We start from the raw sequence: 20,786 nt of genomic DNA on the forward strand, positions 1-20,786 counted from the left end.
CCACTTCAAAGGGGCCACCAGGTATAAACATGGGACTCTCAGACCCATCTTTTAGTTTACTCATAGACCTGCGGAAGGACTCCCAGAGGAATGCCCTGCTGTGTACTTCAGGGGATTGCTCTTAAGACCTGCTTTCCTACAGAACCCAAGAATTCCAGAGTGAATCCAAGGGCAAGTTGGCTGGCATCCTGATCAGAGCCTTGGAGACAGAGAAGGCTCCAACCATCCTGAACCCGTACTTGAACCCAACTTGATTGAGTTCTGGCACTCCAAGTGGTGCTCCTCCAGCCCTGCACCCTCGGACATAGTGCTAAAGGTGCCCAGATAGCTCAAATACAAAACTTGGGACTTCAAACATTTTCTGCTGTAAAGTGCTATGAGAACCTAGTAAACCTATCTGCTCGCCAAACTGCCCAAGGTGCATTGGCAGTCAGCCTGACTTCGTGGCAGCTACCATTACGTTATCCTCCATAGCAACAAATACTGTTCAGCCGCTCCTCGCAGGAAGGCTATGCAGCCTCATGGAACCCTCATCGTTACAGCTTTCCATTTCATCCCACTGGAGATATTTGACTTCTAACGTAAGAGACTAAGTCCGAATGAGCAAATCTTCAACACAACTTTTTCCAGCATCTCCCCGAAGAGAACGCCTCCTCCTCGAACACCACCCGCTGCTTTATGCTACAGATCTTTACCTACTTCAACATTTTTCTTTAAAAATTCTTCAAAGTCCAAAGGTAAGTAGAGACCAGGCCTAATTCACATTGTGTATCTGACCCAGAGTCCATCGCGGTGTGCCATAATTTTCGACTTTGCCCCAGGTCTTGCACAAATAGATGTCCACAGTTGGCACTTTGATCTTTTAGGCGCCATTTTCCACTTTAAACTTTGAACATTCATAACTCTGGTGCCACCGATTGGGTTTTTGATGTTTTGTTGTCACATAATTTGGTAAAACGTACTCTAATTTTCTAAATTAGTGCAGGATTTTTCTAGTGTTGTGGTTCACTTTATTACTGTTTGTGCTGCATAAATATTTATTTTATACTTTGCCTGTATGCTAAGCCTGACTTCCTGTGTGCCAAGCTACCAGAGGGTTAACCACAGGCTAATTCAGTGACTTTTTGAAGTTCCCACTGACTAGGATTGCGGGTGATGCTAGATTAGGATTTCACCCCCTCAACCAACAACCACATTTCTCACCTGGGGTCTAGCAAATGGTGGTCCCTACCCCACTTTCAAGAGGCAAGGGAGAGCAAAGAACGTTGGGAGAGCGACTTTTGCCAAAAAGGCTGCCTTGGTCCACAATATCATTTTGACTGGGAGAAAAGTGGTATAAGGCACCTGCAACAAGTCAAAATCACCAAGACCAGAAAGAGTCATCAGTCAGGAGATGTAGGGAATAGCTGTGCATTGCTTCAAATGGCATACACTTGAGGAAACCGAGGACCAATTGAGGATCCCACTGTAGCATTAAAAGGATTTGAGGAAACAAATGAGTCAAACCTCTTTGAAACCTCATCACACCATGTGATTTGGAAAAGAGCAGCTGGTCCATGTAGGCAAAACGGGTTACTGTTGCAGAAACCCCTCTCCCCAAGCCCCCCCCCCTCTCTTCCCAAGCCCCCCCCCCCCCCCCCCCCCCCCCCCCCCACCACCACCACCACCACCTTTTCGCCACATTTCCAATGCACTTTGTCTGGATGTGTTTTGGATCCCTGCCAATCAGGTTCCCAGGGCCTGTGTTCTTTTCCAAAACTGTACCATTATTTTCACAATTGGCTGGCCAATATACAAGTCTCTCGTAGATGGTACCACTGGTATCAAGTGCCTTGTGACCAGAGAGCGTCTCTGAGGGCTACAGCATGTATTGTGCAACCCTCAGAGACCCCTCACCTAACACATACACCCTGCCATTCGAGACAGTTTTTTGGTGCAGGCAAAACTAAGAGCCGACATGATTTCTGTAACCTAAGAAGACAGAAGACGACGCCGTGCAGCCCAGACAACTGCTCTGGCTCTCAGTCTTACCGCCCTGTCTCCTGTTGCCAGAGCTTGCAAAGAAGACTCCTGTACCATGGTCCGCAACTTCCAAAAACCCCAGGAAGTGGCTTATCTGTTCAGTGATATCTCCCCAGCAATCCTGACCTGGTCTCCATCGGTGGTTAAGCTCTCCTGGACCCCACAAAGTCACCTGCAGCCTCAACTCAAAAGGTGCCTGTGACCAGCTCCAACAAAGAAACCAGACACCAAAAGGTAACCCTGCAACGTCAGCCCTTGGCCGTGGGAAGCCCAAACAACAGTGTCTTCACCTCCCCCAAAACACAAACTGACCTGCCCAGCCTGTGGTCACCTTCGTCCAGCCTCCTGGACCAAGCCTGCAGCCTCTTTGTGCAACTGAGATTCCCCATTCAAATACATTGGGTGCCCGATGCGGATTGGCACCTTACACCCGGCTGCTTCTGTGCCACCGGTGGGGTGGCTTTGCTGCTGTCTTGTGGCCCCCCTGTGCTGATCCTAACCCCTGGGGCCTGTGCCCTGAAACCATGGGTACTTACCTGAAAACCGTACTTCTCCTAGGTGGCCCTAGTCTCCATTGATTACATTGGGCCCAGTGACCCTGCACCCGCCCGTCCCAGAGCTGCTGGTGGTGGTGGTGCAGTACTTACTTGAATCAGGTCCTTGCCCAGTGTTGAGCTAAACCGCTGGAGACTGGAACTGTAAGGCAAGTACTTACTTGCAAACATCGAACCCTGCTTTCCTTCCATTAGCTTATATTGCATTTCTTGTCCTGTTGCATACAAAAGTCTAACTTGCACTATTGCAAAGTCTATCGTTTCTAATTCAATACAAAAGTATTTTCATTCACTGTAAGGCATTGTTTAAAGCCTTGCAAACCAAGTCGGACTGTGTTTAAAAAGTATTGCTGCTTTTTGAAAAGGTTATTTAACTTCAACGGAGTTTCACTTGGTTCTAGAAATAAAACAACAAAGTAAACTCTTTATACAAACAATTGGTCTGGAATCAGACTTTCAGTGTTTGCTATCATTTCTTGCCTCAGTGTGTCTAATAAATGCGGGGCCAAGGGGAATTCGGTTCCGAGTCAAAAAGGACTACTGGGGCAGAGCCGTCCTCCAACTGTGTCTGGCCTGCATTAAAGTCAAAGGGACCAGCATGGATTTTGGTGCAAGATAGAAGTCAGCCTTGCCATCAGAGCAGAACCAGAGGCAGGCCCAGGAGACACAGGTGGGCCAAGTGCAAACAACAGGCCTCCATGAATCCTTAGGTCACGAAATTAGGCCAGTAGAAGCAAGAAGGGTGCCAAAAACACAGAACATGGCCTTTTTAACGGCATAAATCTGTTGCGATGTTGCAGATGGCCTTGGAACCTCAGTATGCACCGGGGGCAGCTGCAGAATCAACTTAGTAAGGGACTGGAATAAGACCAAGAGGCAACCTGATGTCGTCATGACTTCTCAGGCTGAGACTGAAATGAGCACCGCTTGGTGTCCTTGTGCTTCTGCTTTGACTCACTGGAAGACTTGGACCACAATGAAAACCTTTCACACCCACAACTTTGAGCAGAACTTCAGTGACTTCCTTCAGTATGCAGCTTTGCTTCATGTTCCCATATAGGCTTCAGATTCATAAGGGCATTCTCCTTGCAGAACAAATAGTTTCTTACCTGTCGGTGTAGTTTTGCAGCTAGAAGATCTTTCTGGATTCACTATGCTGTGCATTATTCCGCGGTCTAGTGGTTGGGTCCGGAACTTAGTCTTTTCTTTTTCGTAGCCCAGGTGGGCATCGACGTCCCACCTTCTGGTGTACTTCCTGTGACATCGGCACGCTTCCTGCGGAAGCTACCACCTTTGGGCGCCATCTTCTGATTCTTTTTTTGTTGTTTTTGTGTTCTGTTCGTGAATCCTTGGCAACGTTTTCAAGTTCTTCCTTAAAATAAATGATTTTTCATTTTGTCTCATAAAGTGTCTGTTTGTATTTTATCCCTTGTATTTCCACCTTCTCCTGCCTCATCTTTATGGCGGAGGTGGGTGGGTTCGCCAGTGAATCCAGAAAGATCTTCAAGCTGCAAAACTATGCCAACAGGTAAGAAACTATTCGTTTTGCAGCGTGAATCTTTCTGGATTCACTATGCTGTGCATAGACTTTGTAGTGGTTTGTTACGTTTGTGGCGGCTGGGTGGAAGATGAGCGTTGGTTGTTGAATATATGTTGAAGTACTTTCTGTCCTAGTTGCGCTTCCTTGTTCATCTGTATATCCACGCAGTAGTGCTTAGTGATCGTGTGCACCGAAGCCCATGTTGCCGCCAGGCATATGTCTTGAATGGGTGTGTTAGCCAGGTAGGCTATTGTTGCTCCCTTCTTCCTGGAGAGTGGGCTTGTGCCCCCTCCGTTAGTTATAGACCTGCCTGCTTGTGGCAGAATTCTATAGTTTGTGCGATCCATCGCGCAATGGTGCCCTTTGCTATTGGTCTACCCAGGAAACTGCTTGCGAAGGACACAAAGAACTGTTTTATTTTCCTGTGCTCTTTAGTTCTTTCCATGTAATGCATTACTGCCCTTCTAGCGTCCAGAGTGTGCAGTGCCCTCTCTGCGCTTGTGGATGGTTTCTGAAAGAAGTTTGGTATTTGTATTGTCTGGTTCATGTGAAACCGTGATACCACCTTTGGCATAAAGTGTGGGTCAGTTCTCATAACCACCCTATCATTGTGTATTTGAATGTAGGGTTCTTGCAGTGTTAGCGCTTGCAGTTCGCTTACCCTGCGTAGCGAGGTGATTGCCACTAGAAAGGCTGTCTTCATTGTGAGCATTTGTAGTGTTGCTTTATGAATGGGTTCGAAAGGTGCCTTCATAAGCTCTGTTAGGACTAAATTAAGGTTCCATGCCGGCGGTGGAATCCTTTTTGGTGGTGCTATTCTTTTAGCTCCTTCCAGGAATCCTTTTACTACTTGTTATGTAAAGAAGCTATTTCCTGTCTCTCCTCTTGTGTAGGCTACTATCGCTGCTAGGTGTACCCTCAGCGAGGTGTAATGTAGGTTTGATTTGAGTAGGTGCGTTAAATATTTTAGCACCATTGATTTCCTTGTCATCTTCTTGTGCAGTTTCTCCTTGATACACCATTGCGTGAATCTTTTCCATTTTGCCACATAGCACCTCCGTGTGGTAGGCCTTCTTACCTCTCGTAGCACCCGCAGTGTGCTCTCTGGCAGTTTCAGATGTGCAAACTCTATGTCTTCAGGAGCCATGCCGCTAGGCAGAGGCTCTGGGTGGAATACCTCTCCGTTTTGCATGGAGAATAAGTCCTTTTTCCCGAATTTGTGAGGCGGTCCCTGCGCCATCTCCACTATTTGTGAGAACCATGACTGCCTGGCCCACTGTGGTGCCACCAGAATCAGCGTCATGTTGCTGGTTCTGCATTTGCTGATTACCCTGTGCATCAGTGGTATCGGGGGGAAAAGCGTATGCAAATGTTTTCGACCAGCTTAACCATAGGGCATTCCCATGCGATTGTTCCCCTGGTTGCCTGGATGCGAAGTATCAGCATTTTGCATTCTGGTGTGTTGCAAATAGGTCTATTGTCGGAGTCCCCCACTTCCTGAATAGCCTTTGTGTTTCTTGTGCATTGAGCTCCCACTCGTGGTATGTCTATGTCAGTCTGCTGAGCTAGTCTGCCTCCAAGTTGTACTTTCCTGATAGGTGTATAGCTAGGAGGTCTATTTTGAGTGGGATGCCCATCTCCATATGTCCTGCGCTAGGTTGGATAGTGCGACTGATTGTGCTCCTCCCTGTTTGTTGATGTAGAACATCGTTGTGGTGTTGTCGGTCTGTATCAACACTCTTTGCCCGTACAGTTGTTTCCGAAACGCTTTTAGGGCGAAGAACACGGTATTTAGTTCCAGGTAGTTGATGTGCCTGAACGCATCTGGTGGAGTCCACAGGCCCCGCACCTTGAGTTAGTTCATGTGTGCTCCCCATCCCTTCTGGAAAGCGTCTGTGGTGATGGTCACTGTTGGGCTTCGTGGTGTCAAAGGCTTCCCCTCTATTATGTTCTCCTTGATGCAAAAGGCTATCTCCTCTTGCACTGCGTGCGTTACAACCACTAGATCTTCCCAACTCCCTGTAGCGTGTGACCATTATTGTTGCAGCCATTCCTGGAATGGTCTCATGTGTAGCCGTATATTGGGGACTAGGAGTATGCAGGATGCCATCATCCCCATGATGTTGCTCACTGCTTCACTGCCAGAGCTCGCCCCTTCTGGTACGGACGTGTCTCCTTCAGCAGGGCAAGTGTGTTCTCTTGTCGCTGGGGAACACTTTGCTCTGTATGGTGTTGATCTGTGCGCCTAGGAAGATCTTCACTTGCTCTGGTTCCATTGAGTATTTCCCCCAGTGTATTGAGAACCCCAGTTCTGTTTTTATGACCCATTGTGCATGTTCCTTGCATTGTTTCTAGGAACTTGCTTTTCTGAGCCAGTCGGCGAGGCAGTGGTATACATTTTGTATTTGTATTTTGTTTTTGTATCGCGCATAGCTCACCCGTTAGGTCTCATAGCGCTGACAGATGGATAAAACAGAACCAGTAGGTATGGAAGGTGGTTGACTAAGGTTTGAAGAGCAGAGTTTTTAAGTTCTTACGGAAGATAGTCAGATTGGGTTCTGCTCTCAGATCTAGGGGAAGTGAATTCCAGATGGAAGGACCTATTTTTGAAAAGCATCCCTTCCCTCCTCAGGTGCGCTGCCACGGCAGCGAGGCACTTGAGGAAGACCCTTGGTGCCGTTTTTATTCCGAAAGCCAGGGCCGTGAACAGGTAGTGTGCTTTGTTGATGGCAAATCTCAGTAGATGTTTGTGCTGTCTGTTCATGGGAATGTGTAGGTAGGAATCCTTTATGTCTATGGTGGACCATAAAGTCTTTGTCCCTTATCTGAGGAATGACTTCTTACAGAGATGTCATCTTGAATTTTTTGTTCTTATGTATTGGTTTAGGAACCGTAGGTCCAGGATGGGTCTTAGTGTTTCGTCCACCTTTGGTATGAGGAAGTAGTTGTACACTCCCTTGTTTCTTTCTTTGAATGATACTGTTTCTATGGCTTCTTTGTGAAGGAGTTCTTGAGCTTCTTCTTTGAGTAGCGCTAGTTCCTTTGCTGAGTGCGTTTTTTCTTTTCGGTTTGCTGTTTGGTGGTTTCTTTTCCAGTTCTATGCAGTATACGAGCTGGATGATGTTCAGTATCCATTTGTCTGTTATTTTCTTCCATTCCTGGAATAAGTGTTTTAGTCTGCCTCCTACTGGTGTTACATGTTCGTTGATCTTTTGTTCGTGTAACCCTTTTTTGCTGACTTTGTTGTGCCCCTCCCCTAGAGGTGTCGTGTGGGTGGGCACGGTTGGTGGTGCGGAGCCACTTTGAAGTGGGTTGCTGGCCCCCCCTTCTTGTTTGCCCTCGACCATTAACCCTCCTGCGAAAGGACTTGCCCTGAGGCTGGTATTGCCAGGTTTGTTTTTGCTGGCCCTGCTGTGCATGGTTGTCGCCCTGGTAGCCCTGCTGGGATGTCTGATGTGACGTTCCCGGCTGGTTTCCCCCTGTTCCATTTGGCCTCCATGTCGGTGTGCCTCTACTCATTCCTCTGAATTGCAAGGCCCCCCATGGACCTTGCAGTTTCATTTTCCATTTTGAATTGGGTGAGTTTCTCATCCACTGGTGCTCCGAACAGGGTTTCACCATTGAAGGGTGTGTTCAGGATGTTATTCTGTACTCCCGGCTTGAAGCCAGATACTCTCAGCCAGGCACGCCTTCTATCTGTGACTCCGATCATCATGAGCCTGCTGGACAGGTCTGCCGCACCCAGGGCTGATTTTAGGCATGAGTTGGCTATATTCTTGCCTTCCTCCACCAGGTGTGTTGCCCTCTGTTGGTATTGCTCAGGGAGTTGTTTGAGCAGCTGTCCGACCTCGTCCTAATGCTGGTACGTATGCCATTTAAGTACGGCATTAGAGTTGGCAATGCGCCAGTGTACTGCTGCATTCCTCTCTATCTTCCTTCCAGTGAGGTCTATCCTCTTACTCTCCTTGTCAGGTGGTGGGCCTGAGTTGGTGGGAACGTTGGCCCTTTTCCTGGCTGTTGTTGCAATGATTGAGTCAGCTGTGACGGATCCCTGGATGTAGGGAGGATCCTTAGAGGAGTGTTTGTATTTTTTCTCTGTCCTGGGTGTGACAGACCTGCAGCTTGCTGGTTCTTTGAATGCCTCTCTCCCCTGATCCAGGACGCTTGGTAGCATGGGGAGGAATGGACTCCTGGTTTGAGTGGGGAGCAGGGTCTCTAGGAGAAAGCAGGCTTTAAGCTTTTCTTCCTCCAGTTTCACTCCATAAGCTGTTGCAGCGTTCCTGATGATCATGTTGTAGATTCCAATGTCATCTGGCGGTGAAGGCCTCGAAGGGTACGTTTCCACAGCCTCTACCGGGCTTTCGGCGTCGAGGTCCTGCCAATCCATGTCCTGTGCCACCGAAGATGCAGAGTCTAAACTTGTGCGCTGGTCTTCTTCGCCTTCCTCAAAATAGTATAGGCACTCTTCCTCTTGGGTTTCCTGGGGCTCTGGAGTTTTCGGCGGCTCTTCGGCATCGAACTCCTCCTCGTCCTCGACGATAGTCGTCGCCGGCTTCCATGGGATGGTGAAGCTCTTCATCCGCTCGAAATCACTTTTCCTTTGCAGGATGTTTTCCATTTCGGCCTCGAGCCTTCTCTTTTTCCTTTCCATCTCGGCAGCCTGTTCGGCGTCAAGTGTTTCGGACGATCTGTTCGACGTAGACTTCGAAGAAGCCTTCAGGTCCTTTTCCTTTGGCGTCGAGTGCTTCTTTTCGGGGGCGTGCTTCAACAACCTAGGCTTTTCGTGTGTTTTCGCCGCCTAGTAGTCCTTTTCGAAGGATCCTCTGGGCTGTTTGTCCCTGGATGCAGCTGCGGCCGTCTACATTTTCGGCGCCAGCGCTCCTTTCGTGCTCTGTTTTTCGAGAGTCTGATTCAGGCTTTCGAGAGTGTCGGAGCTTTAGCGGTCAACGTCTCTCCTACCTCTTTTGTAGTTTTCTTATCGGTCTCTACGACCATGAAGTCATCTGGTCCCTCGGCGATGTTGTCCTCTTCGTCACTGGAGAGGACCAAGTCCCGAAGCGACGGAGGTTGGCCTTTTCCTTGCATGCTGTGGTTGGCTATCTTCTGCCTCTCTCTAATCCTGAGGGTCTTCGGCGTGAAGACGGAGCAGGCGTTGCAATCCTTGCTTTCGTGGTCGACCGGCAGGCAGAGGTTGCAAACCGGGTGCTGGTACTTTCTGTGCGTACTTGTGGTGGCAGTTGCGGCAGAATTTGAACGGGGTCTTGTCCATTCCTGTGCTCAGGGGGCCCCCTGTGTGCGCATTCTCGGTTGAACATCGAAGTATTCGAAGTTCTCCTCCTTCTTCGTCGTCCCGGCGGTCTTGTTCCTGGACGTATTCTCCTAATTTTTTCGGTAGATTTCAGCTTTTTCCTTCTTTTCTCCAAAAACTCTGGAACCTTTCGTGGTGATCCAGACCCAACGGCAGAAAAAAGAATCCAAAGATTGCACCCAAAGGTGGGAGCTTCCGCAGGAAGCATGCAGACGTCACAGGAAGTACACAAGAAGGTGGGACGTAGACGCCCACCTGGGCTACGGGGAAAACAAAAAAAAAAGGAGAAAGAAAAGACTACGATTCCGGACCCAACCACTAGACCGCGGAATAATGCACAGCACAGTGAATCCAGATAGATACATGCTGCAGAACTTGGAGTCGTGCCCTGAATCCCAACATCAGAACGACACCTTGTGGTGGTTTGTCACTGACATTTGTTTGCACCAGTCACCACAATGCTTAAACCCTGTAGTTTTGGAGGAGACCTTGTTCCCTTGCAAATGGGGGGAAAAAGAGAATTTTTAGCAAAAAAATGCCACCACATCATCTAATGAGGAAAGGTTGGAAACAAGATCCAGATCTGTGTACAACGGCATGAAAAAAAGGAACCGAAGTCGACACACATTGGTGGCACATCTATGCAGCTCCATCTTTACTTCTGGGGCAGAACAAAGACAACGTAGAGAAGCACGGCAAAACCTACCAGTGCATGGAAGGAATACTGTTAAAATCTTCTGTATTCAGTCAAAGGCCCAGAGATAGTCTAATGATGCAGAATCTGTAGTTAGATGTACTAGAAGAAATAAAATACTGCCTCTATGTAGGATGTTGGTTATAAAATATTTTAAAAAATAAGCAATTTCACCATTTAAAAAGCTTGCATACAGGTGGGATATTCTAATGATTGGGAATTTAAAGAAGATTCATGTTGGAGTGCAAGGGATTCAAATATTCCACCTATTTAACACCATCTCATTTTTTAGTGGATGTAGTGCACTGCACAAAATAGTTGGAATAGTTTGGCAGATTAAAAGCAAGGCCAAGTCAACCAAAAATCTTGTAAATTGAGTGGATTTTGCTACAGTAAGATAAATTGTAAAAAAAAGAACGCTGTTTTAATGTATTGAATGAGTTCCTTTCAAAGTCAGCTTGACCATTTTGGCAGAGCATAGTCCTTTTAAATTACATCTGCATTGCCAGGATAGGTATTCTTGAATTGACCCATATTTGTTTTATAATAAAAAAAAAATATTTTTAGGCAATGTGGGACAGTGTGAGGCTTGGTAGAGACTAAATAAAAATGCATTTTCAACTTGACAGTAAAAGCTTTTTGTTAATGTTAGCAAGGCATTCTGACTGCAGGGATCTTAGAGATGTCTCTGCACAACGGTATTCTGAGGCTTGTAGATGGTGGTAAAACTCCTTCATCAAGAACCTGTGTCTGTAGAAGAAAAACTTCCAAAGGTTACTTTGACAAACTCGAAAAATCAACAGATTATCTTGGGGTAAAAATATCTAGTCATCCTGTGTCACAGAGACTAGGCTAAAGATCCGCGTCTGAAATCACTGAAAACTGTTCACTCTGTCGCTTACTAATTGTAAGAAAATGACTTTTTGAATTGTCACCCCTATTCCTATTTATACTGATTCTGCTAGTTTTTTTACTCTGAACACTGCCAACAAGGCCCCCATTGCATGTTCTCTGACATCTAAAAGATATTGAAATTGGCTACACTCCTGATAGGCATAACTTACCTAAAAGCCCCTAAGATATGGTACAAAAGTATCCAGGGCCCGCAAGTTAAATGTCTCCGGTGGATTGCAGCACATATTGTGCTACAACTAAAGTGGCAATACATGCCTCCAAGCCTGCATCTGCAGTCTAGGTGTGCAGTTGTAAAACTGTCAGCTGGACCTGTCAAAGTAACTTTTTGCCAGGCCTAAACCTTCCTTTTTAATATTTATGAAAACCATTCCTAAGGTAGGCCCTAAATGCCCATAGGGAAGGTTGCATGGTATTTTACCCCTTGCCTGCTGATGACGAGCCCAGCTCGTCATGAGGCACAGTGGAGCTGTGCTCATGACTAGCTGGGCTCGTCATAACGGCCGTGCCACTCCCCCGCGCGGCGAATTCCACGCCTGTGCGGACGTTCTATGGGAGTGGGCAGAGTCATGACGAGCCCAGCTCTTCATGAACACAGCTGCACTGTGCCTCACTGAGCTGGGCTCGTCATGAGCGCCACGGCACCGCGTGCATCCCCTTCCGCCCGCACCGCAGGGGAATTACCCCCGCGGTGAAGGGGTTAAAAAGTATGGCAGGTATTTTTTTATGTTTTATATGTTCTGGCCTCCAAAGACATTTTTCACTGTGGCAAGTCTGGCTCTCACATAGGAAAGCAAAGGGTTACATTAAAACACCTTATAGTGGGGGGGGCGTGGTTTGAACGCCGGAGAAGATGGCTGCCTAAGCCTTTCTCTCCTCCCGTGGCGTTGATTCCCGGAACCAGTACAGGCGCTCTCCTGCAAACTACGACGACTCTGATGGTGGGGAGTGACATCGGAACATATCAGAAACCCGACGGCAGCCTGTGAGCAGCAGAATCACAGAGTCAAGGGGGCACTCTGGGCCAAGTCGCTTGGGACCACGTGGTTTTCATCATGGGATTTTGCCCGCACCGCTAATTTTCTTAAAACGCGGCTCTAACTGCGCATGAGACCGCCGTATGCCCGCGACCCCCTGAAGATGAGCTGAGGCTGCACGGAGGCTCTAGATGTGCCGAAGTGATCTGAAGAAGAAGTCTAGGGGAAGACTGGAGCTTCCTAACAAAACAAGAACCGCGCTACGAGGCTAATAAAATGGCGGCAGCACAGCATTACACCGGCCCGACCCCATAAGCAGAGGAATATCGAGGGCTCCTAACTGCAGGCTGAAGACACAGTGAGGCAACGTAGGCAGCAATATAAGCGGGGGTATTACGTTAATGGACCAACATTGTAGATCTGGGCAAATGCATCGACAGAAATAGGATGCTACCTGAGGCTCCCAACCCGATGTAACGTATTTGCAAGATCTTGCCACACCAACCAAACTTAATTAACAACGCTGGGGTCCCGCTTATGCTCGTATTTGTTTTTACTGCTCAAAAGAAATCTATATGTTTGTGGAGCCGAATGCCGGTGAACAGCAGTAAAAATAAAGTGCTCACATTCTGCCTTGCCTGACTAAGATGGCCGACACCTGGGACATTTCTTTTCTGCTAATGTACAATGAGGGTGCTAACGCTGCATTCTGACCCATAATTTCACTTCAAAAGGAAAGAGCTTTTCATCCAAAGGCGATATCCACTCATCTATATTAAGCTATACTGTACTACATACTGGAAGCATAAGATTGTTGCCTGCATCATGCTTCAATGCTGAATGCATGAATGATGAAAGCTGTCATGGGTCACGGAGGATGAAATACTGGTGAAATACAGTGCCTAATTTACTATCGTGATCCGCAAACCTTCAAGAGACAGGCATAATCAATTCCTCAACTTAGGAGAGACATATAGCTCACCACTAGCCCACACTTACGGGATACGGACTGGTGCTCTATAAATAAGTCAAATAAGGCACGCAAACTAATATTTCGACAAAATTAATATCTCAACGTCATTGATATCTGACGCAACTGCTGAGTTTTTCGTAACAGTTCAAACCTGACCATGGGAGAAAAAGAAACTAAAAACCTCAAAAGGTTGAAAGGCGAACCACCGAATCCAATTTCGCCAACCAAAAGATCACGTGACATAAATGCAACGCTAGATACGATACTCCTCAAACTAGCTGAGGTCCATGAGATCTCGAAAACTACCAGGGGGGAAATTGCAGCAGTGAGACAAGACATTAAAGAAACTAATGTAAGGCTATCTGAAACTGAATGCAGGATCAGTCAACTTGAAGACTCGGAGGTGAAGGTGAGCAAATCTCTTAAAGACCTCTCCATATCTACGTCAACCATGTCACGACGCATCTCGGAATTGGAAGACAGGAACAGAAGAGGGAACCTCCGTATTTTTGGAATTCCGGAAGGTGCAGAAGATAAAGATGGCTCATGCATATCGTTCCTAGAATCTTGGTTTCCCCGTGCGACGAATCTCTTTCAATACTCCGCTGGAGTTTGATCGTGCCCACATGGTTCCTGGTCGCATCATACACCAACAAAGGGGTCCTAGGCCGATTGTCTGCAAACCTTTGAGGTATCAGCACATGGAGCAAATCCTGACGTTCATGCGCAAACATAATCACATCCTATGGAAGACCAACAAAGTGTATATCTCCCAAGATTATTGCAAAGAGACAGTAGATCTGAGGAAGTGCTTCCTTGCTCTTCGACCACGGCTACGTGTACTTGAATATCAATACGGTTTTGTTTGCCCAGCAGGATTTCGAGTAATGATACAAGGAGTACCACAAATCTTCTCGGATCCAGTACACCTCAAAAAATTCCTCGATGGCCCTGAAGACTCAAACATGGACACTGCCACGGCAACGAGCACCCGGTCAGACGGCACTTAGTCCACTTGATCAACGTTATCCGGAACGATGCTCACACGAATCTGTTGCAAACCATACTCCAGGAGGCGTGCTCACCTTTGGTATCGTCATTGTCTTATGCATCAACCTTGGCTAACGAGGTGGTAGGATGTACTTTTCGCTACTTCCTTATTAGAGACACTGTATGCCCAAGATAAGTAAGACTCTGTAATGCTCATTTTGAATGTATTGGATATGGTAATAATAAGCGCGAATAAGTGTTGGTTATGGTCACAATAGCTGCTTACTCCGAAGTTGGTTGATGACCTAGTTAAAACCCGACATCAGAATGGCCTACTATATTACACATAACACATTGTCTCTGCTAGATCATTAATGTCATTAATGTTATACTCCACAAATAAGGCCATGTAGTTTCTTATAAGGCACTGTTGAAACATGATGAGACTACCCTGTAGGAACTGGTATTTACGGACTGCTTCTCACGTAAGCTACCTTGAGATGATGTGCCTAAATTGTGTGCCTACAACATGCTTACAACATGTTAATGCTCTCGATGTTCCTATGTTCCTAGATTCTAATATCTGGCTTGGTCGAAGTGTATCAATATGCTTACAACATGTTTATGTTCTCGATGTTCCTATGTTCCTAGATCTCAATATCTGACTCGTTCGAATTGTATCTTTTTTGCTTATGCAAGCAGGTTACTATAGTTAGTGGCCACGGAGGACAGAACTAGAGTAGTTACTTCTCCCTGGTTGCCATGTCCTTAATATAATTTTTGAGTGGGGAGGGTGGGTTTGGGATGTGGGTGGGTTGGATGGGATTATTGGTTACGTTGGTATTTATAGTTTTTCCCTTGTCTTCAGCAGTATTTTTACCTTCATTTCCCCCTTTGTCTCTGTACACTGGCAGCAAAGCTCAACAACTAGACAGTGATTCATTTCCCCCTTTGTCTCGGTATCCCGGCGGCAAATTTCAACAACTAGACAATGAAGAGGGTGCGCACAGCAGGCACATGTATAAGTACATATACAATCATACACTTATGATACGGGGTCCTGACCCTACCTCTATTAGGATTATATCCCTCAGCTTCTGTCACATTATGCATAACATGGAACTAGGCATATCATTCCGACTCCTCTCTCATGGCGACAAATAAGCAGGCTATTAAGATAGTATCCCTTAATGTTAAGGGAATCAACCATCCAATCAAAAAGAGAAAAATCCTAGACTACATCCACAAGCAAAAGGGAGACATAATACTACTACAAGAAACTAAAATTGATTCACCACAATTTAATTCAATGAAGAATAAATTGTATAGTGAGGCTATTGGGTCTGACGCCTTGGGAAAACAGAACGGAGTCCTTACGCTCATTGCTAAAAGAGCTAACATTGATGTCCTGCTAAGCGTTGCCGACACAAAGGGTAGATGGGTCTCAACCAAACTCTTAAAGGATGGGAGGGAGTTTTATGTTACCAATGTTTATGCACCTAATAAGGATGGCCAAGGCTTTTGGAAGGAATTTTGCACACACATCGACACAATACCAGATACTGTGACGCACATTTTAGGCGGGGACCTGAACCTCCCTATAGACCCCATCCTCAACAGGGACTCACGCTGCCCCTTTCGTTCAACCAATTCACATAAAGCACTCCTAAACCTCTGCAAATGCTTCAATCTGGTAGATTCATGGAGATTGATGAATCCAACAGGTAGAGATTATACATTCTACTCATCGCCACATGGTTCATACACACGCATAGATTATTTACTCACATCAGCTCACTCTATTGCAGACATTGAGGTCACCTCCATTGAACCACGTGTAATCTCGGACCACTCATGCATACATCTGGCGATACAAAGCGGGGTTAAGAGGTCAACTCTATGGAGATTCAATAATGCAGCATTAGAAAAGGCTGAAAACAGGACGGCAATAGAAAAGGCCATCTATGACTACCTTACCCATAACAAAAGAGGGGACACCACAGACCTTACAAGATGGGAGGCTCTGAAAACCAGTCAGAGGTGTAATAATCCAGATAAGAGCAGCCTTGAATAGGGACGCTAACTCCGCATTAGCAAAGCTAGAAAAAGAAATAGCTGCATTAGAACAACAGCATATAATTTCAAAAGACGCAGGGGTACTCAACGATTTAATGAATAAAAAACACGAGTACAACAAACTAATCAGCGAAAGAGCAGAGATTTGGTTCCAAATTCAGAAAAATTTCGGACTGTGCCACACCAACAAAGCGGGTAAGAGCCTTGCTTCCTATCTGAAATTCAAATTGCAACAGACTTCCATCAAAAGTATTTGTGACAAACTAGGGACACCACATTCAGACCCCAACAAAATTGCTGAAATCTTCAAAGATTTCTATAATGATCTATATAGTAAAAACAAAAACATTGATGTATCTAAGTTGGGGCACTACCTAGATAAATGTAAACTCCCCACTCTACCGTCGAACGCCCAAGACGAATTAAACCGCCCTATAACCGGGGAAGACATCAACCAGGCCATTAAATCCCTCAAAACTGGGAAAGCTCCGGGTCCTGACGGATTTAGTGCAATGTTCTACAAAAGTTTCTAAAATGTTCTGACGGAACCACTACAAGATTTGTATGAGCAGTTCGCCTTAAGTGGACAGATCCACGGAACCCCGGCAGAGGCCATTATAGCCGTTCTACCAAAGGATGGGAAAGACCCCACGTCCCCGAAAAACTACAAGCCAATAAGCCTGATTAATCTCGACTGCAAGATCTACGCAATGATCTTGGCCAAAAGAATCCAAAAAGTGTTGCCCCAGCTGATCCATCCATCGCAGGGAGGGTTCCTCAAAAACAGATTGTCCAGCGACAACACGCGAACCCTTGCACATATTCTAGAAAAAGCTAAAGTGACTAACTCCCCCACGGTGGCCGTGACCCTAGATGCCGAGAAGGCCTTTGATAAGGTTGACTGGGCCTATTTAGAAGCCACCCTACACAAATTTGACTTAGGAACAGGCTTCATCCGTATAGTGATGGCCTTATATGCCAACCCATCGGCAAGAGTAAGAGCGGGAGGTTGCCTCTCGGACTCCTTTGAGCTGAAACAAAGCACAAGACAGGGCTGTCCCCTCGCTATTTCTTCTGGCGATCGAGCCCTTCTTGTACTCTTTAAGAAACAACGATCTAATTAAAGGTATAGACTTTGGAGATGTCACAGTCAAAATCTCGGCTTACGCTGATGACGTTTTGGTGGTCTCCGAAAATGCAGAACTAGCGATCCCGGCCCTAATGTCCTCTATTGCAGAGTTGGCAGAAGTCTCAGGATATAAGCTTAATAAAGACAAAACGGAGGTTAAACTGCTTAACAACTTGGGTGGAAAAAACATTCTGGGCGACTCTGGACTGTGCTGGCAATCAAAGAGCTTTAAATATCTTGGCATTGACTTCGAGAAAGATTTAATCAGTACAACTTGCCTTATATAAGAAGATCTCCTCACTATTAGACGAGAGGTCCCCGAAATGCTCATCCTGGTGGGGCAGAGTAGAAACTTTAAAGATGATGATCACGCCACTCATAAATTATTTAATAAGTATGCTACCCATGCTATTGTCAGAGGACTTCCTCTCTAAAATACACAAGATTTTTAATGTATTTCTATGGCAAAATAAAAAACCAAGAATATCCTTACGTAAACTCCAGCTGCCGAAGGATAGAGGAGGTGTAGGCTTACCAAACTTTAGATGCTATCAGATGGCCAATTTATACAAGCAGGGAGCAAATTGGTTTCACAGCTTTCAGGAATACACTCCTGTTTGGATCTAAATTGAAAAATCAATCATTAATAACCTACCGCTGCCCGCTATAATGACTATGGACGTCACGGCCTTTCCCCATTCTAAGTATGTGTTTCTTAATACTAAAAGGGCTCTCCTCAACCTAGAGAGACACTGTAAGGCAAAAATAAAGTTCTCCAAATCCAATCTTACATCGTTTTGGCTTAACCCGGCGATAAAAGATGATGGCCAATTCCTCTACTGGGAAGATTGGTTCAGGAAAGGAGTGAAATTATTGCAAGATGTTTATGAGGGATCCACACCCCTAACCTTTGCCACCTTACAAAATCGATTCAATCTCCAACCACTTAACTTTTACAAATTCCTACGCCTCAAAGCACTCGTATCTGCCAGAGCCATTCAGCCAAGGAATCCTACACTCTGCCATAAGCTAACACACATGTCACTGGGCCATATGGTCTCAAAGGTTTATAAGATTCTGTCTCCTATGCCTCAAAAAGCACATAGAAAATGCGAACGGGACTGGGAAAACGAACCTAACTCCTCCAAGGTGACACTTGAATGGGATAAAATCCACCTCACACCTTTCTGCAATAAAATATCCCCGATATTGTCGCAAACTAAATTTATGTTGATAAAAGGGTCGTACTGGACTACAGAAAAACTCTTCAAACTCAAACTCATAGAGAACCCCCTATGTTGGAACTGCAAGTCAGAAGTGGGCAACCTTGCGCACATGCTCTTTTATTGCAAAAGTTCTGGGATAAGGTCTATAATCATATCCACCATACCTTCCACTATAAACCACCCAGGGAATTCGCGTATGTCCTGCTAGGGGCGATTGATCCGAACATAGCAAGAGACCATGACAGACACCTACTGGACCTCATGATGACACTGGCATGCAAGGTAGTACTCAGCAAATGGAAGAGTGCTTCAGATGTCTCTTTCAAAATTTGGCAGGAATGGTTGGCGTCCCTGAGGGGAGCTGATATTGACGCCCTCCACTCATCCTCTTGGCAAAAATCCCATACCAAACTATGGAATTTACTCGATTCGTTAGAACTATGTTACGATCCGCCTTAGACAATTTGGCTCGCTTTACGCCTGTGACAACATACTGCACCTGTTCTGTGGGCTCGCAGTCATCTTATGCTTTACACAATGCTTAATGCCATGTTGCTGCTGCCTGACCCCCCCACCCCCTCCCTCACACCTTCCCTTCCCCCTTCCCTTATTGCACGGTTCCAAAACATTATGTATGGATGGTGAGACGAATACTTCCACCTATCAAGGGCACATATAGAACCCACTGCACACACCTTTTAAGTACTCAAGCATTAGTGTTTGCTAAACATAACATTATCTGCCTTCAATTTCACATGTGTCCAACCACACAATATTTCCTGTCTCCCACTTTACGCTATGCCATCCATACGCCTTAATTTTGTATTTTTGTATTTCTGTATTTGTATTATTTGTATTTTTGTATCATTTGTATTATTTGTATCCTCAATAAAAAAATATTTGAAATAAAAAAAACACCTTATAGTGCTTAACTTCAGTTTGGGAGCGACTAGAAAAATAGTAATTTAATAGTAATTTAAAACCTTAAAACTTAATGGCCAAGTCTGATTTTATATTACTATTATGAAAATGATACTACAAAAAGTTTCAGTTCTCCTCCTGCATAAGCCAAATGTGCTTTCTGTGAGTACTCAGTGTCATGTGACTACTGATGGCTCCCCTGCAGTGAGATATGTATTGTAAAGTAATTCTACGAGTTTCATCCATAGCAATACTGAGCACTGCGAGTAAAATAAGCAATTGAGTAGGAACTATAAGTATTGAGAGAGTGTTTCTCCTGCTCTGTTTCCACTTACTTTTAGACACACCTTATTAGACAGAATATCTCATATACAAATGGTCTCACATAACTAGCAACTAAACTATTGAAAACCAAAGGGATATAAGGATTTAATATCATGATACAAGGTAAACAACCTGCAAGGATTTTCTGTGCAAGCACCTCTAACAACCTGTCCTGGACACCACCCTGTGCACTCTAACACGCCCATCACCAGAATCATTAAGTAATATGAAGTGAAGTAACATTAACATATACTTTTAATGAAATAATCAATATGGTAATATACCATTTACATATAATACCTCACTCTCTAGAAAGCCGGACAGAAGCTGCAATATGTTATTTGCAGTAGCGGTCTCTTCTTCAGCTTCTTTACTTTGATCCTCTTTCTCTTCAGAGTCTTCATTTGTGTTCTCAGTCGCTTCACTTTGAGTGTCATTAGAACCCACTTTTTTAGCTTTGAAAGTTTCCATTCCAAACAGCATCAGCTGGTCGAAGACTGCTTTGAGTGCACTGATCTTTACCTTGACTTCATCAATTTGAGATATCTAAATTGAAAGGAAACAGACGTGCACACTAGGCTGAGCAATCAAAGCGGATGACTTTGAGGAAGTAAGAAACATAGCATAAAACATCCTTTCTTTAAATATTTTCCAATCTAAACATGGCATTAAAGCACAAGTTACTACTTGTGTAACGATATATCTGTAAGAGACATTAGTTAGTGATAGATTCCTTACCTTAGAATATCCCCAGGCGTCAGACTGGATCCGGAAACTTTTGCGTAGCAATACCCCTGCGCGCTGGTAGGCGTCGTCTGCGGCTCCGCGTCCGTCGTCGGCGTCGTGAGCGCCGGGATGACGTCGTCGGAGTACTTAGACGGCGCCCATGCGCGCTGACGTCAGTTCTGATAACACAGCTTTTCCGAGCCAGATACGCAGAGCCATGATAGAACTAACACTGGTGCCATGAAACTAGGGCCCTGAAAGGGGATGACCTTAACCCTAGATATCGGTTCGCAGAACGGGGAGGATGGGTGGGCGGTAAGGAATCTATCACTAACTAATGTCAGATATATCGTTACACAAGTAGTAACTTGTGCATCTGAAAGAGACACGTTAGTGATAGATTCCTTACCTTAG

General features: G+C 45.5%; 1 protein-coding gene across 1 annotated transcript in view; it reads right to left on the minus strand.

Annotated features, from left to right (window-relative positions):
- Positions 1–20,786, minus strand: part of NCAPG (non-SMC condensin I complex subunit G) — a 344,632-nt gene that overhangs the window by 96,775 nt on the left and 227,071 nt on the right. The window contains exon 15 of the mRNA XM_086964047.1: positions 19,947–20,192. Within this exon, the coding sequence (XP_086820173.1) occupies positions 19,947–20,192 (246 nt within the window). The remainder of the gene's footprint in view (positions 1–19,946; positions 20,193–20,786) is intronic.

This window comes from Lissotriton vulgaris, chromosome 3_2 (genome assembly GCF_964263255.1).
Source record: "Lissotriton vulgaris chromosome 3_2, aLisVul1.2, whole genome shotgun sequence".
NCBI lineage: Eukaryota > Metazoa > Chordata > Amphibia > Caudata > Salamandridae > Lissotriton > Lissotriton vulgaris.